Raw genomic sequence first — 15,394 nt, 5'->3', positions numbered from 1 at the left:
CCATATTTTTGATCAATGTGAATTAATTTAATTCATAAAGTCAATACCGCGTTTTTTGGTCTCGGCCTTTAAGCATTGGAAGATCTTATCTGCAGCTTCACATCTGTCAGCATCAGTAGTTTCTGCACATGCTTTAAGAGATTCCTCCATTTTTTGCTTCTTGTCGTCATCCTTGCCCATCATTTTACCCATCTTCTTCATGGCACTTTCAGTATCTAACTTGTTGTCCTTAAGCTGGAAATGGGAAGGACATTTTAGTATTTAATCCCAACTTTAAATCCTTGGATTTAAATTAATCCTCAGATTAAAATAAACCAAAAGCATCCTTACCATTCCAAATTGTTCTCCTAAGCATGCAGCCATGCATTTACCCTCCTTGCTTTCTATAGGTTCTCCTTTTGACATCTTATCGAGATCATCGTCCGAAGCATTTTCCTGTTTCTTGCACTTACCAGCGATAGCTTTAATCATTCCTGATTTCTTTTCGCCGGCATATGCAAAATTTAATGCAATTAAAACTGTGACTGAAACAATGATCAACTTCATTTTACTGGATGGTACTTGATTTACTTGGTACAATATACTGATTTGAATGACTTGCTGTTCATTGGATAGTGCGAGCTTTTATACAATTTATGAACATCCCTAATCAGTCGTCTATCTTCATGGAAATTACGGATTATAATCTAGCTATGCACGGAACATTAAAATGATTATATATTTAAGTTACACTTCATTTTTTACGGGTGCTGTACTTTGATTTTATTATTGTTTTTAATTCATTTATACCCAACAGAAAGCTTTTTTTTTATCTAAGATTAATTACGTCAATAACAACGATAAACCCTTTTTTTGATGCTTGTGTATTTACAACTACAAAAATTTCATCATCAGTTCCAATTTTGTCAGCAGTTTAGTTTTTTATGCACTTTAGTCTTTTTTATCCATTTTTCGGTTTTTGCCTTCTTCTGCCAAGCACTTTGAAATCTTAAGTCCCTTCTCGCATCTGTCTGGATCGTCTTGATTTGCGCATGCTTCAGCCATTGGCCCTGCTTGAGATTTTTTAGCCTCATCTTCTCCAACTCCCATTTCAATAAGAGCTTTGACATTTTCTGTTTGATATACTCCATCTTTGGTAACTCCGAATTGTTCTGAATTGAATTTATTGATTAGATTGAGTGGAAGTTCTATGGAATTAAATAATTACCTTGCATGCATGCGATTAAGCATTTTCTAATTTGAGGAAATGAAAATTTAATTGATTAGTACTGTTCCTTTAATTGACTTTTCATGTTTTGTATGATACCATTGTGGATAATGGATTATTTGTGTTCCATAGAACTTATGGATGGCTAACAAAATTCAAATTATTTTAACTAACACATACAAAAATGAAAGATCCTGAATTTATAAATTAATTGTTGGTTTTAGGTCTATCAAAAGAGTTTGTTAACATTTTTAAGGCTTAAAAGAACACTTATTCACATCCTGTACTCAAACTTGGTTGAAATTAAGTGAAATTTTAGCAAATAATTTTAATATTTACATTTTTTGATGGTGTTAGTGAAAAGATCCAGGATTGAAAAAATACTTATTTTAAGTACAGAATTCCTGTCTAATGTAATCAAAAGCTTAACGTCTCTCAAGCTACTCAAATACTCATAGAACCTTACAAAACTGCAGCATAATTGAATATTTACCCTTCCTTTGAATCAGGAAATTGTTCATTTGCCATTAACTCTACATCTGCGTCACTAGCATTCTCAGTCTTTTTGCAATCTTCAGCGAATGATTTAAGCATTTCCTTATTTTCGTCTGACATGGCATTTACAGCCAATAAGCCAGCGAATCCAATAAGGAAGAATGGAAGGAACTTCATTGTAAGATTTGGTAAGTTAAAGTTTTATGGATGTTTGATCAGATCCCTTTGTATTCCTCAGGTTATTTCCGATGCACTAACAAAATAGAACTGATGCTACTTTAGGATTCAAACTGCTATTTAAATAGCACTTCATTAGCACTTGGGATCTGACAATTTGAAACTTTAATTGGTCATCATGTAGATTTCTATCGAGATTTGATAACTTTTATGGATGATCATTAGAATTCGTCAGTTAGGGAAGTGCTGGAAAATATATAGTTTTGAGATTTAATAATCCAGACAATGAGAAAGTCACGAAACTTTCAAACTGATCTTTCCGGAAAACTCATCCCAGTCAACATGTGAAATCTTTTTTAATTAAGTCGATAAGCAAGTACAATTCATAAATTAACAGTTTTGTTCACGATCTCATTAAAACAATTAAAAAGCCAGTCGATTTTTATCGCATTTTTTTTTTATTTCACACAATAACTTGAAGTTTAAAGCCTTGACATTGATATTAATAAAATTTAATTGCCACATGCTGCATTATGAATGAATCAATCTTCCTATACCATCTGAGGGAAAAGATCCCGTGATTTCATTTCCGCTTCCATACATTTATCAAATGCAATTGCTTGCTCGCATCTTGACCCTCCAATTGAGCCACATTTTGTTGCTATGTCTTCAGCTGCTTGCATATAAGCTGGATCATTATCAACAATTTGTTGAGTTATAGCCACGAAAATATCGCGACTGAAAACTCCGTCTGTGAACTAAAGTTTTGTGGATGTTAGTAACCTGAGCTTTTGAAAACATTTGCATGGTTTTTGATTGTAATTTGTATGGATTTAAAGTTTGAATTTTAAAATTCCGTTAAATTTCCAAAGCCATACAAATGTTTCTTTGGTCTGAAGTAACAAATATACTCACAAATCCCATTTTCTCGTGTATGCAAGCTATCATGCATAGTCCATTAGCACTTTCAGGATATTTTAAATTCATCATTATCTCAACATCAGCGTCAGTTCCACCTTCTTGAGTTTTGCAATGATTTAACAACATCACTGCCATTTCTTTAGCCTTATCCTTGTCAATTCCTGCATGGACGCAAATTGCCAATGAAGCAACTAATAGTGTACTGAAATATTTCATTTTTTTAAGGTTTAACTTGTTGGATTTGAATTTAGACTGATGAAATTAGCAATAGTAAGGTCTTCTTAAATAGTAAATTCGCAACATGACATTTTAAAATTCTGCTTTTTCAAAATTATTATAATTAAATGGCTATGATGTTGTCAATAAGCAGATCCTATTATTATTCATATGCATCGTTGATCAAACTGCTTATTTACGTCCGATTCTACTTTTTGTGTATAAACTGTTTTAATTTATTTTTCTAGTAACAGTTTGTTTTGCATTTTTCTTCTAGCATGTCAGAAGTCAGTCTGGATCTTGTCAGATTCTAGTTTATCTTGCTAATTTATAATATAATTGTGAAATAATAACGCTTAAAAAATGTTCAAATTTTTAACGGTTTTCTGATATTCAAATTTTCGTCCTGGTTAATGAGTTCATTTGAAAATCAAAAGTTCGTTAAAATTTAAATTTTGTTTAAAACTAGTTGACATGCAAGTAGGAATATACACGTCATGTTATGAATAAAACATTTTTCATCTAATTGCGAAATGAATACGAAATGACTCATTTTTCTATGAATCATCTGAAACTTGAACTGCAATAAAATCTGAAACAGCTGAAATATAAAATTAAAAAGCTTTTAAATTTGTTTTTCTTAAATTTTTTAACATTTATTCATAATGCACTTTTATATGTGACAGAACTGCATGTTAAGGCAAATACAATCATCAATAAAATATATAATTTAATTTTGAAATTTCTAGAAAGGAAAACTTTTAATTTTAATACTCAATGCCGCACTTCGTAAAAGCTCAAGCTATATATTAAATGTATTTATTCTCCGAGTAGGGCAATCATTACTCTTTCATAGTCACTTGACAATTCGCCCTGTAATTTATGAGAGGGAAGTTAGTTTATTAATATTTTAGATGGAATTTCAACGATCAGAAAATATTCAAATTTTAAACGAATTTTCAGAATTCAAAAACTGAGCAACTCAATTTTAAATTTTTAAAAACCGTTAATATTCAAATTTTTATCAACCGTTAATTTATATCGAGATTCCAATAAAATCGCTTCGTGACATTCAATTTATATCATAATATCGTATAACTTTATTGCCTTTAAAAAACGTCCAAAAATGTGCTTTCAAAAAATACACAATGAGATTTACTTTAAGTATATATCAACTGTTCTAAATGCAAGACACAATTTTTATGTAAAAATTTAAAATTTCCTTCTTTTTTCCAAAACATATTTTTGTGCATTTCAAATGTATATTAATAGGATATAAATTAATTCAATAAAACATCATAATTAATACTTGTAAGTTATACAAAAAGAGAAAAAAAATCAAACAATTTCAGCATTTTATGCTTTTTGATTATTGCTGCTTAGTATGAAATAAGCTCAGACATCAAATCTCCTAAGTCTCCACCAAGATCATCCTTCATTACGTAAATTTAAAGGAATCAGAATGAAAAAAGATACGAAAAAAATAATCAAAAAATTTGAATTTAAAGCTTTAAATTTTGGAAAAAAATGTTTGCGTCAAATCATAAATTTTTACATAAAGAAACCTATAAACTACTTGATCCAAAAACTCAATTCAAAAAGCACTTCAATGCATGCCAAATATTTTATCTCAAAATTAAATAAATTAATAATTTTTTAATGAAAAAAATGTCAAAAAACACGGATAAAGGATTAAGGAGTAAGACAGGAAGCTGCTAGATATAGATGGAAGTTTTGTTGCCTTTTAGTATGCAACAAGAGTGTACAATAAATATCCAATTTCACTGTTAAGTTCATCCTGCGGAAAAATTAGGATATTTGTAATCAAAAATTCACAAAGAAAAATTTCTTATTTAATATTTAAGGTATGATTCAAGGATATTTGCGGAATATTTTGTGAAAATGCGTGAATGAAAAGTGCTTTGCAGTTTAGTGAGACAATAGGAAAATAAAAAATAACGGTCGTTTGAAATTCCAAATATAACGGTCATTATAATTTTGAAAAAATATCGGTTGAAGTTCAAAATGTAACGGTCATTTGAATTTTGAGAAATAACGGTCGTTTGAAGTTCAAAAGTTAACTGTCATTTGAAATTTGAAAAATATCGGTTGAAGTTCAAAATTTAACGGTCATTAGAAATTTGAAAAATAGCTGTCAGTTGAAGTTCAAAATTTAACGGTCATTTGAAAATTGAATATATTCAGTCGGTCTTCCAAACCAATAAATTGGAAACTGGAAAAAAATTGGAATCAATAGCTTCTTCGTGCTGTAAGCATTCATTCCAACAGTTCAATGAACTCAAAAATCAATGTTCTTCGTAGAAGAAGATCTGGAACTCAAACATTTTCACATAAAACTTCGCAAATATTTCCATGAGCTTGAAAGAACCTTCAATTTATTATTTTATTAATTAAAAAGTCATAGCAAGCATTGCTCATGCATTTTTGAGATAGTTTTTGAATCCTACTGATTATTAGTGTTAATTGCCATTGCTCACATTGATAAATGCTTACAAGGTGTGCGATAATATTCTATTTTAGTGTGCTAGCAATTAGTGTAGATAAACAAATTAGTTACAGTGTATAAAAAGAAGAAATAAACCTCATCCAACGTGCACAAGATGTTAATAACATTTAACGGAAAATTATTTTGAAATCTGTGCTTATCACAGCGCCGATTTTGCTCTCATTTGTCGACATTGACAGAATGCAGGTAGACGGAAAAAAAGCACAATTTCTCTGCTCCACATGATCGTCTTTCGTATGCTGTAAACTCTCACAGTTGCTACTCTTTACGTCTCGCAAGCCAATAAAATAAATTTCAGATTGCCGGTTTTTTTATTTATTTATTTTTTCTTTATTTTATTCTCAATTTTTTAAAACTCTTTTTTTCAACTCTCTGTTCATGTGTGTCTGTGTTCTACCAAGAATATCATATAATAATGCCAAAAATAGAATGAAATGAGACAAATCAACAATGAATTTTTTGATGTTGTGTTGAAAAGCCAAATTAAAAAAAAAACACTCATTTAAAGTACTTTACAAATACTTATTCATCTTTTAAAGCATGTGTACATTATTATTATTATTATTATTCGAAACAGAATGATTGAAAACATATTAATTATGATATAATGGAAGAATTTCTCTTAAAAAACATCTTATTTTTTTGTTTGTCCATAAATTTGCATGTGTTGCGCAGTTTTGTGTATCTATTATGTGTAAATTACTTAAAAATACTAAAATATCTAAAGTAATAGAACATTCATGCGAGTTTGGTGCTTCAACTTAGACGCCGATTATGGCTAAAAGACATTTTTTATAATCTCCACTGGTGTCTCCCTGTTTAATGAATAAATATCATTAAGTTAAAGTTTATCTACTTCAATTGTTTTTTGTTTTTGTTGCTGTAGCAGTTTTGTACAATCAATGCGACTACATTTGCAAATTTTAATCACACGAGAAGCTTTTTAATCGAGCGTGAGGAATGATTGCAAAAAGCCATGAAGGAATTAAGTGCATTTTTAAGGTTTCTTATCAGCTTTACTTGTATGATTTATGCAAATAGACTTAAATTTCTGGTGATCTTTCAGAATTTAAATTGATCAAACTATGGCCAATCAGCCAATTGTATGGAATTAATGACTCAATATCAAACAAATTAAAGAATTTAGTAGATTTAGATGACTGGCCAATGGAAAAACCATAGCTTAAAAATTCACAAGTTTTATCAAATTATGACTCAATTTATAAAACTAAAATTAGTTGCAACTGCTCGTTCAAGCATATCTTTCCAATATTGCAGAAAAACTTGGAAGCTATTGGAATATTTCACCAAATATTGGAAATATTCCAATAATTCCAGTCAAATTTCCAGTACAAATTTTCCATTCCATGACGTCAATCCCGCCAAAAACTAACTCAATGCATTCATGGCCAAAACTTGCAATCTGATCCTCATCACGTACACTACAAAACAAGTGCTAAATATTTAGTTACAAACTCCAACAGAAATTAGCCAAAAACATTTAATTCACAAAAGAAACAAAAAAAAAGAATGAAAAATCTTTGAAATATGTAAATAAAATAAATCTACTACTATACAGGCACACTGCTAATTTTATCTTCTAAGTTTATGACTTCATCTCTCAAGGTTGAATGTCATATGAAATATTGGGGAATCAACTTTGAAGCTAAGATTTATGTTTATGTCGTAGATGTAAAGGAGCTTAGGTACGGAGTGTAGCTTTTGTTATTAATTAAATATACATCAAGTAATGACAATAAAGTAGAATGTTAGAATGGATCAGGAAGCAACTGTAATCTGTCTCATATGTTTACAGTGTTTGTTCTCTGACAGCAAGCATTTTTTTCGGGTTATTTAGAGTAATAAATAGCTATATCAAAATGAAATAATTTACCTTGACCCATGATTCCAAACTCTTGCCGTATTTAGCTTCGAAAGCTTCTTTGATGTCACCAAGATCGATCTCACTTCTTGAAACAATAATACGGATGAGGGTCTTGTCATTTGTTCCCAAGCCAGCCATTGAATCATGAAGCTTCTCAGCGAAGAAATCGACTTTAGATTTCACAACCTTGGCTATAAAATATCAAGTTAACAAGAAAAAATAATGGAAATAGGTGTAAAACAATTTATGATGAATGATGACATCACTTTGCCACATACCAATAGCGAGAAAACCTTTCTCAGCATTTCCAGAGAATTCACGTTTGATGGCTGATTCAATATCATTTCCAGACATTGCCTCGTATTCCAAGAAAACTTGTCTCAATTGTTGGTATGATCTTGTAACAAGAATTGAGTTGAAGATGCTCTCATCAGTTCCCCATTGACCTGTTTCGAGGAATGTATGAAGTCATGATAATAAAAAATGAAATCAAGTCAATAAAATTCAAACATTTATTACCTTCACCGGCATCAAAAAGTGCTTGGGCATCGGCTACTGCAGCACCTTGATCAACGCCATTATTCTCATCGCGATTACCTTGAACCAATGAAACGCATAAACGCTTGAAGAAACCTATTGAATTATTAATAAAACATAAATATTATTAATTAATGCAATTTTTTGAAAACCTCGATTAACAGTACCTGATGTATCGCCTTTCAAATCCGATTCCAATGTATTGCCATATAGCTGTTCATAAAATTCAGCAATTGTACGAATTCCATAATTTGACAATGTGCAAAGAATTTCAATAATTGCGTCTTCGTCAGTACCAATACCGCTAATTGCATCGTGCAATTCTTTAGCATAATATTGTGGAAGTGGTGTCATTAAAGCGAGAATAACATCCTCAAACTTTCCACCCAATTCCGATTTCAAATCAGAAATAAGATCTTTGCCAAAATTGGTCTTGAATGCTGATGCAATTTCGAGTCTTTGAACGATTCCGCGACGTGCGAGAACTTCAATAATAGCCTAATCAGAAATTAAATAGAAAAACAATTTTATTGTTAATAAATATAGATAAGATTAAAAAAATTGTATACAAACCTTTTCGTCAGTTCCGAAACCTTTCATTGCCTTTCTTAAAACTGCTGCATCTTCATTTGGATCGAATGGATCGGCTGGGTAGACAGTTGGTTTACACTGCAAAATTAGATAAATTAATTTATTTATACAAATGACATCATTAACTTGCATGCGTGACACATGTTTTAGGAAGGAAAAATCGATATTAAGTTTATCGTTTTGGATCTGCCCACGATAAACTTTTTTTTGACTTTTTCCTAGTTGTACGTTCTCAAGGACATTTTTCCAATTTTTCTTTTTTTCGAATGGAAAATGGTTTTCCCTTAAAAGCCTACTTTTGTTGCCCTTAATTATGTTTGATAAATTATGAATTTTGATATTTTTTTCTATTTACCGTTCTCTTACTCATCGCTGTTAATAGCTTTTTGGCCTTTCGAGTCTTTGAATATTAGAAGAATGAATAAAAAAATATATTCTTGCTGATTGAATCACGCCCAAACCAAAAATGTTATAAAAGAATTTTGGCTTATTATTCCTCTATGGCTAACTTAGCAATGGCAGTACGATGAGTGAATGAAACTCGTCTGTAAGCTTTTAGCACCAAAGAATGAATAAAATAATTTTTTAATACAAACGCGAATTTAATGGAAGTCTCCCGCAACTCGAAGAATATATTTTATTTTGCTATAAAGCTTTACTTGATTTCGTATTGCTATGGTGGTGGCAGGCAATATTGTTACTATATGTAAAGCACACAACTATGATCTGTGAGTACATGACTTATACCGGCATAGGAGAAAAAAAAACAATCCATACAAGTCTTACTGGCGCTCTAATACTTAGTTAAATTAATGCGTAATTTTGATAATTTCGAACGCTTTTTAGGATTGCAAATGTATTACATTTTAGTATTACTTTGTAATTTGATACATTTTGGTGTATTAACAAGCTTAAAATTGAGATTAACTTAATTTTCAATGCTTGAAAACCATACAAATGTTTTGCAAACTAAAACGGAATTGTAGGGTTTTAAATTTCATAAAATTGCGAAATTTGAATTCTTAGAAACCGTTAAATTATAAAATTTGCAAATTAGAGTTAAACGAGTACCCTGAATTTACGTTATAAGCCAGTGGCTTATCGGAAGAAAAAAGTTTTCAAAATCGTAAAAAAAGGCTTACTAACGAGTAATGGCTTAGTAAAAAAATGTAAACAAAGAAGAAAAAACGAAAATTTTCATGGAAATCTTAAAAATTATTAAGTTTTCCTAGTCCTTACTGATTGTTTATATCCGAATATGTAATTTACAATCGGAAAATTTATTTTATCTAGTTTAATTAATGACTTTTTGGTAGTGGCTTATTAACGGATACACAATTTTTCCAGAGTCAAATTTCTTTACTAAGCCAGTGGCTTAGTAACGGGTAGTGGCTTATAACGTAAATTCAGGGTATGTAGCATGTAACAAAATATACAGATCATGAAAAAAAACGCTTTCTCATGGCACGAAATAAGATAAGCTTTTAAACTTGATTTCTTCTTCAATTTCATAGTAAACACGACAACATACGTAGAATTTTTTCGTTTATTTAGACAACCACTATAACATGATTTGTTCCAGTTCTAGTAATAACTCTGACTGACATAATAGAGGAACTTCATAATTACTACAAAATCTATTGTTGTATTTTTATTGCGTGCTATTTTTGGTAAAATAATTTCTTCATCCTTTAATGATTTCTCACATGAATTACAATAGAATAATGTGATTGTGTCAAAAATTAAATTAAAAACACAGAGTATGTCACATTTGAGAGATAGAGAGAGCAATAAAAAGAAGTTTCAAGCCCTATACACATGAAAATTGTGGTTTCACATTTTAGTTAAAAATAAAACGTATTTTAAATAATTTTTCATGCAAGATGAGCTTAACATTGAGGAATAAGCAAGAATCGAAATTCAAGAATCTTCCATCTCTATCCATCATAAATACTTAACAGTTCAAAATGCTTGATCACGGGAGTTAGTTTTAACATTAAGAAACAAAATTACATCATTGTTATTATTTCGTTCTCACTCGTGAGTCGTTTCTTCTCGCGGAAAAATGTATTGACCTTGAATGTGTCACGCGAACAGAGATGTACTATGAATCGGTAGTTATTTGAGTCATTCGTAAATGATGACATCAAAAACCGTTATTTCAAAATAATTTGAAAATCACTAAAATTTTGAATTTTTGAATCCTGTTAATTTTTAAATTTGAAAAAGCCGTTAAACATTTGAACAGTTTTATGACACAAGAATCGATACACGTCACTAACAATCAACCCCACATTCATCACATAAGTTGTAATTCTCATTACTTTTCAAGTCGATTCATAATTTCTCAATGACTTTTAATGACTTCATATTCACATTATGAGTGAATAATGATAAGTTTTTCACTGTACAATGAATGAGTCATAACTCTATATATATGCACTTATACTCACTTGGAATGGATAGTATGCTGCTGAACTCATTTTTCAATAGTTTTATAGAACACTTTTTGGATCTGTAAGGAAGAAGATGAGATTAGTAAATATCAATATTTGATTTAGCTAACATGCGAGGAAAATTTTCCGATTATTTCAATGATTTGAAAACTTCAAACAGCCGGCGAGTTTTCAACTAACACAAATGCATGGCACGAGAGAATTTTTGTTGCTAAATTGATACACATTCATTGCGCTACACACAATGTTTGCGAGAAAAAATAAAAATAATGCCGGTTTGTGGATTTTTTTAAATGCATATTTGTATGTATATGACTAAAGTCCAAGAGAGTCTTTTAATGAATTTAAATTACCATTGGAAATATCAAGAGATCCCAGACGCAAATTTTATGATCATTTCTAAATAGGGTGTGCCAATAGACCTCATATTCATTAGAAATTCATAGCCGAAAAGATAATCCAAGCTTTCCTATTTGGCACATTGGCCGACTCAAAGCAGCTAGCTTTATTGCTACTAATTGATCATATTATAAATAGAAACAACTTTAAAATTATATACATCTACAAAGCAGAACTGCCTGTTGTTATTTAATATTTATGAAAGATCGCGATTGTTAGCCTTACAACTTGATGATCTCATGTCATACGGAATGTGTCCTATGATATTATTAACATCCAAAACACGCCTCAACTATTATTAAACTACATTAATACATTGCATTCTGAGATGCAGTAATTGATTCACTAATATTTATTCTGTGCTGATTCATGTATGACAAGGCTTAAAAACTGCTTTAAACTTGATTAGTATGTAGGAATTCATGATGATAAATAATATTTAAATTTACACAAAACTATCGTCATAGATGAATCACTAATGTCTTATTACGCAGCGAAACTAACGTGATCGTATATGCTAATTTGATGATGCATTCCATTGTGCATTTATAAACATGGATCAAGCATTAACTTACACTACTGTAAGTTCAAAACAATATACATGGGCGGATGTCTTTCATTATTGATGATTTGGCATTGCAACTTTAGGTGTTTTACGAGCAATTAACTTTTTAATTATATAATCCACACAAAGCACAAATAAACCGCGGAACTAATCAATATTGAGGCTAGTCATGATACAGAATCGTAAATCAAATTCCAAGAACATCAAATGTTATGCTTGATGGTGAAATAGGTAATATTCTTAAAAAACATCAGATCTTGAACCTTCCAAAAATCTATAAATTAGCACTATGAATATATAATTAATGAAAAACAAAGTAATTAATTCATGTGGAAAGATCTTGATGTTTTTCAGTAAAAACGCATGTTTTTAGGTAACTGACTTACAGACTCTCTTTATTAGACCTTAAATTGAGTACTTCCTTTGATTTATCTAGTAAATTCTGAGGAATAACTTGATTTTTCACAATATTTAATATTTTTCACAATCTCTGTTAAATTTCTTGGAAAATTTCCAAAATTTTGAATGAAATTCAAATTTTTGAAAGCCGTTAAATTTTTTGAACTTCTGGAAATTAAATTGAATTTGGAAATGTCAAATGAAAATCACGTTGATATTGAAAGCTCCTGTTTACTTAACTAAACTTTATTATCTTCCTAAATGATTCTAGTAACACAAATGGTGAAATTAGAAAACTGGATTTTCCAGAAAACCATTTATTTGATTCTAATCGATTGACATGCCATAAAATACGACGAAGTTAGAACTGACCATGTGTGCAGAAGAAAATAACATTTCATACATAAAAATGCCAGAATTTGTATAAATACGGCGTCATAAGTCTCAAACTTTTTGTTGTAATTTGGAAAGGAAAATATATATGTGAAAAATCAATAGTAGTGACTATATAATATTTTTCGGCTATTTTTTCTCATCAACCTAATAATTGGACATAGCAAATAGTTTTCTTCTTCCAGACATTCTTTAAACTTCAAGCACATACATTTTCGCAGATATACTTTGTCACTAAGTATGAAAAAGATGAAAACTCAATAGAAAAGTTCAAGGTTAATTAAAATTTTCTCGAGCAATAGATGCTGCGTTGGATGACATGCTTAATATTTTTCAAAATACGTAGGTTTATTGAACCGCATCATGAATCACTGGAATGTTTAATGCCAACAAAGCAGCATAATTGCATAATTTCTCTCGTATTTTGTTAAGCAGAATACTTTTATATCTGTGTGCAGCAAGATACACAATACATACAAAATTTTTTTATGGATAAGAAGATTTTATAGATCCAATATCAGTATTTTCTCTCACAAGCCACACACTTTGTGTCCATTTCTTATTGTTATCGAAATAAATTAATGTTGATCCAATCAACAGATAAAAAAAGGCACTAATCGAAGGATAATACTTACTTAAAAATTGTACACTGTAAGTTAATTTCACTTGATTCAACGCAAAACGCGACTTAAATCTTCGAGGTTTGAAATAGAACTGAGAGCGTTGAGTACGAAATAAAAAGAGAAAATGAAAAAAAATTCGAAGAAAAAATATAAAAAACTGTACAAAAAGGTGTAACTTGTTGGAGTCAGTCGTACGATATTCAAATTTAATTTTTATGATTCTTATTTCTCGTCATCAACGGAGATGTAATATAGTTTAAATGACCCTTTGAATATTCCAGTTATCAGCCATGATCTGTATTAACATAAAATGTCTAAATTAGTATCTATCATCATCAGATATTACTTTCAATATGCTTACTCATTTTTTGATAACTCAGCTAACATGTTATTTCCCGAATTATTGCCTTCCATGACTCTTCGCGTTTGATTTCGTGCGTTGAAAATTTCCAAATTTCCGTTAGCCAGCGGACAGAAAATATGCTCCATATTGTTAGTTACTGCAAGACAATTCTTTATTGGCAATGGAAGTCGGATGACAAATTTTAATGACTTTTCATTTGGATCTTCATCAATTTCGTGTATAAAAATTTCACTAGATGCGTCAAAAGAAATAACAAAATTCTTGTTTGAATGACGTCCATGCTTCAATGTCTTTACTGCAAATTTATGAGAGCTCATTTCCCTCACAATTGGATCTATTACGTTATCATCTGATGCAACAAATTGATTTGTTGAACAATAGAAAATTTTCCCATTCAAAAGTCCAATTACAAAATCATTTGACTTATCAATGTTTGTGATTGCTGTAATGTGTGAATCTTTAAGTCTCCGTTGATCTACTTTCATAACTTTATCAATAATACAGTTCTGTTTGCCAATTATTTTATATGAGACAATATTTCCATCTGTACCAAAACAGCACACAAAAGTGTTGTCAGCTAAAAACGTAATTCCAGCTATGGAATCTTCACATCCTTTTGAGAATATTTCAATAATTTGTTGGTCAGTATTTGTTGATGAAGGCTTAACATATTCCCAGATATAAAAATCACCAGAGCTTGAGGCACCAGCAAATATATCACGATTTTCAGAATTGACTACAAGATACTCCAAAGGTTCCTTTATTGGAATCGACGTCACTTCTTTCCAATATATATTTCCATCAACTTTACTTCTTTGTGGTTCAAATAGTATTAAGTACGAAGATGATGGCTCATTTGGACTAGACTTTAGTGAACAGGAAATGACTAATACTGGATTATTTTGAAGAATTACTGATAGCCATACTGCATGACCAATTATTAGTTCTTCATTGCTCTCGGGGAAGCTTGATTTGACATCAATTTGTTGGTATTCAGAGACTTTTGCAAAACTGCTAACATTGACTTGATTACTGCTGTTGTCATGAACTTGTGTTGTTCCTTCAATCAATTCCTTCTCTAAAGCCGGCATTATTTTTCTAAGCCATGCTGCTAATTTCTTATCAGTCTCATCATTTGAATTGCTCAGTACTAATGGACTTGCTTGTACCTACAAAATGATAGTTGTAATCTCTTATACTGTAATTAATGAATAACTTACCCCAATTTCCTTAGTCTGTTCGGAAGTTCCAATACTTTTCTCAGATATTTCAACACTATTTTCTAGTGTTTCTGTGGATGAATCCCTAACATGAACTTGTTTCTCTGTATCCCAAGTACTGTCCCATCCCACAACATCCGTGCTGTGTTCCGTCAAATTAAAATTCATGTTGTAATTCGTGAAATTTTCGCAATGTTTACAAAACAGTTTCTATGGTGTCTACAATGGATGATTACTTTGAGGCATTTTTTTTGAAAATTAATTAAACGGTTTTAATAACATGAAAATGTATCTATGGTTACTGAAATAACGGTTATATTGTTAAATTAGAAACTATTTAAATAAATATAATAACAATAATAACAATAACAACTTCAGAAACTTTACATATAAAAACATAGGATGTCATTCCCTTGGTT

At 30.5% G+C, this 15,394-nt stretch overlaps 5 protein-coding genes across 9 annotated transcripts; all 5 read right to left on the bottom strand.

Moving 5' to 3' along the window:
* Position 1: 1 nt before the first annotated feature.
* Positions 2-606, bottom strand: LOC139093236 (general odorant-binding protein 28a-like). Its single transcript, XM_070643886.1, has 2 exons — positions 331-606; positions 2-234 (listed from the first exon to the last, which is right to left on the bottom strand). Exons 1-2 carry the CDS (start codon positions 544-546, stop codon positions 28-30), a joined length of 423 nt encoding a protein of 140 aa, XP_070499987.1. The 5' UTR covers positions 547-606; the 3' UTR covers positions 2-27.
* A 126-nt stretch (positions 607-732) lies between these two features.
* LOC139093235 (general odorant-binding protein 19d-like) lies at positions 733-1,910 on the bottom strand. Its single transcript, XM_070643885.1, has 3 exons — positions 1,701-1,910; positions 1,208-1,233; positions 733-1,151 (listed from the first exon to the last, which is right to left on the bottom strand). The coding sequence occupies exons 1-3, from the start codon at positions 1,877-1,879 to the stop codon at positions 931-933; spliced, it is 426 nt and encodes a 141-aa protein (XP_070499986.1). The 5' UTR covers positions 1,880-1,910; the 3' UTR covers positions 733-930.
* A 520-nt stretch (positions 1,911-2,430) lies between these two features.
* LOC139093322 (general odorant-binding protein 19d-like) lies at positions 2,431-3,016 on the bottom strand. Its single transcript, XM_070644002.1, has 2 exons — positions 2,795-3,016; positions 2,431-2,637 (listed from the first exon to the last, which is right to left on the bottom strand). The coding sequence occupies exons 1-2, from the start codon at positions 3,014-3,016 to the stop codon at positions 2,431-2,433; spliced, it is 429 nt and encodes a 142-aa protein (XP_070500103.1).
* Positions 3,017-3,646: 630 nt separating this feature from the next.
* AnxB9 (Annexin B9) lies at positions 3,647-13,483 on the bottom strand. Of its 5 annotated transcripts, none has more exons than XM_070644079.1 (8): positions 13,404-13,483; positions 11,010-11,071; positions 8,539-8,634; positions 8,133-8,463; positions 7,948-8,061; positions 7,707-7,874; positions 7,438-7,619; positions 3,647-4,449 (listed from the first exon to the last, which is right to left on the bottom strand). In XM_070644079.1, exons 2-8 carry the CDS (start codon positions 11,037-11,039, stop codon positions 4,396-4,398), a joined length of 975 nt encoding a protein of 324 aa, XP_070500180.1. In that variant the 5' UTR covers positions 11,040-11,071; positions 13,404-13,483; the 3' UTR covers positions 3,647-4,395. The 5 variants fall into 5 exon arrangements, with proteins under 5 accessions (XP_070500180.1, XP_070500181.1, XP_070500182.1 ...); XM_070644080.1 differs by having other exon boundaries at positions 3,647-3,889; XM_070644081.1 differs by lacking the exon at positions 3,647-4,449 and adding an exon at positions 4,483-4,814.
* A 63-nt stretch (positions 13,484-13,546) lies between these two features.
* LOC139093374 (uncharacterized) lies at positions 13,547-15,204 on the bottom strand. Its single transcript, XM_070644076.1, has 3 exons — positions 14,976-15,204; positions 13,753-14,924; positions 13,547-13,686 (listed from the first exon to the last, which is right to left on the bottom strand). The coding sequence occupies exons 1-3, from the start codon at positions 15,141-15,143 to the stop codon at positions 13,614-13,616; spliced, it is 1,413 nt and encodes a 470-aa protein (XP_070500177.1). The 5' UTR covers positions 15,144-15,204; the 3' UTR covers positions 13,547-13,613.
* Positions 15,205-15,394: the final 190 nt, after the last annotated feature.

Source organism: Chironomus tepperi, unplaced genomic scaffold (assembly GCF_022539635.2).
Source record: "Chironomus tepperi strain 1889 unplaced genomic scaffold, CSIRO-AGI_Ctep_v1 contig_335, whole genome shotgun sequence".
In the NCBI taxonomy this organism is placed as follows: domain Eukaryota; kingdom Metazoa; phylum Arthropoda; class Insecta; order Diptera; family Chironomidae; genus Chironomus; species Chironomus tepperi.
The sequence above is the reverse complement of the archived record's forward strand: the minus strand, read 5'-3'. Positions and strand labels throughout refer to the sequence as shown.

Bases quoted from the DNA above. Each gene is read 5' to 3' on its own strand.
- LOC139093236 (XM_070643886.1), bottom strand. From the start codon at position 546: ATGAAGTTGATCATTGTTTCAGTCACAGTTTTAATTGCATTAAATTTT. The intron at 235-330 runs GTAAGGATGCTT...TCCCATTTCCAG, and splicing joins TAGGAGAACAATTTGGAATG to CTTAAGGACAACAAGTTAGA.
- LOC139093235 (XM_070643885.1), bottom strand. From the start codon at position 1,879: ATGAAGTTCCTTCCATTCTTCCTTATTGGATTCGCTGGCTTATTGGCT. The intron at 1,234-1,700 runs GTAAATATTCAA...TCCTCAAATTAG, and splicing joins TTTCCTGATTCAAAGGAAGG to AAAATGCTTAATCGCATGCA. The intron at 1,152-1,207 runs GTAATTATTTAA...AATTCAATTCAG, and splicing joins CTTAATCGCATGCATGCAAG to AACAATTCGGAGTTACCAAA.
- LOC139093322 (XM_070644002.1), bottom strand. From the start codon at position 3,016: ATGAAATATTTCAGTACACTATTAGTTGCTTCATTGGCAATTTGCGTC. The intron at 2,638-2,794 runs GTGAGTATATTT...ACAAAACTTTAG, and splicing joins TACACGAGAAAATGGGATTT to TTCACAGACGGAGTTTTCAG.
- AnxB9 (XM_070644079.1), bottom strand. From the start codon at position 11,039: ATGAGTTCAGCAGCATACTATCCATTCCAA. The intron at 8,635-11,009 runs GTGAGTATAAGT...CTAATTTTGCAG, and splicing joins CAGCATACTATCCATTCCAA to TGTAAACCAACTGTCTACCC. The intron at 8,464-8,538 runs GTTTGTATACAA...ATTTCTGATTAG, and splicing joins GTTTCGGAACTGACGAAAAG to GCTATTATTGAAGTTCTCGC.
- LOC139093374 (XM_070644076.1), bottom strand. From the start codon at position 15,143: ATGAATTTTAATTTGACGGAACACAGCACGGATGTTGTGGGATGGGAC. The intron at 14,925-14,975 runs GTAAGTTATTCA...ATCATTTTGTAG, and splicing joins AACAGACTAAGGAAATTGGG to GTACAAGCAAGTCCATTAGT. The intron at 13,687-13,752 runs GTAAGCATATTG...ATGTTAATACAG, and splicing joins GCTGAGTTATCAAAAAATGA to ATCATGGCTGATAACTGGAA.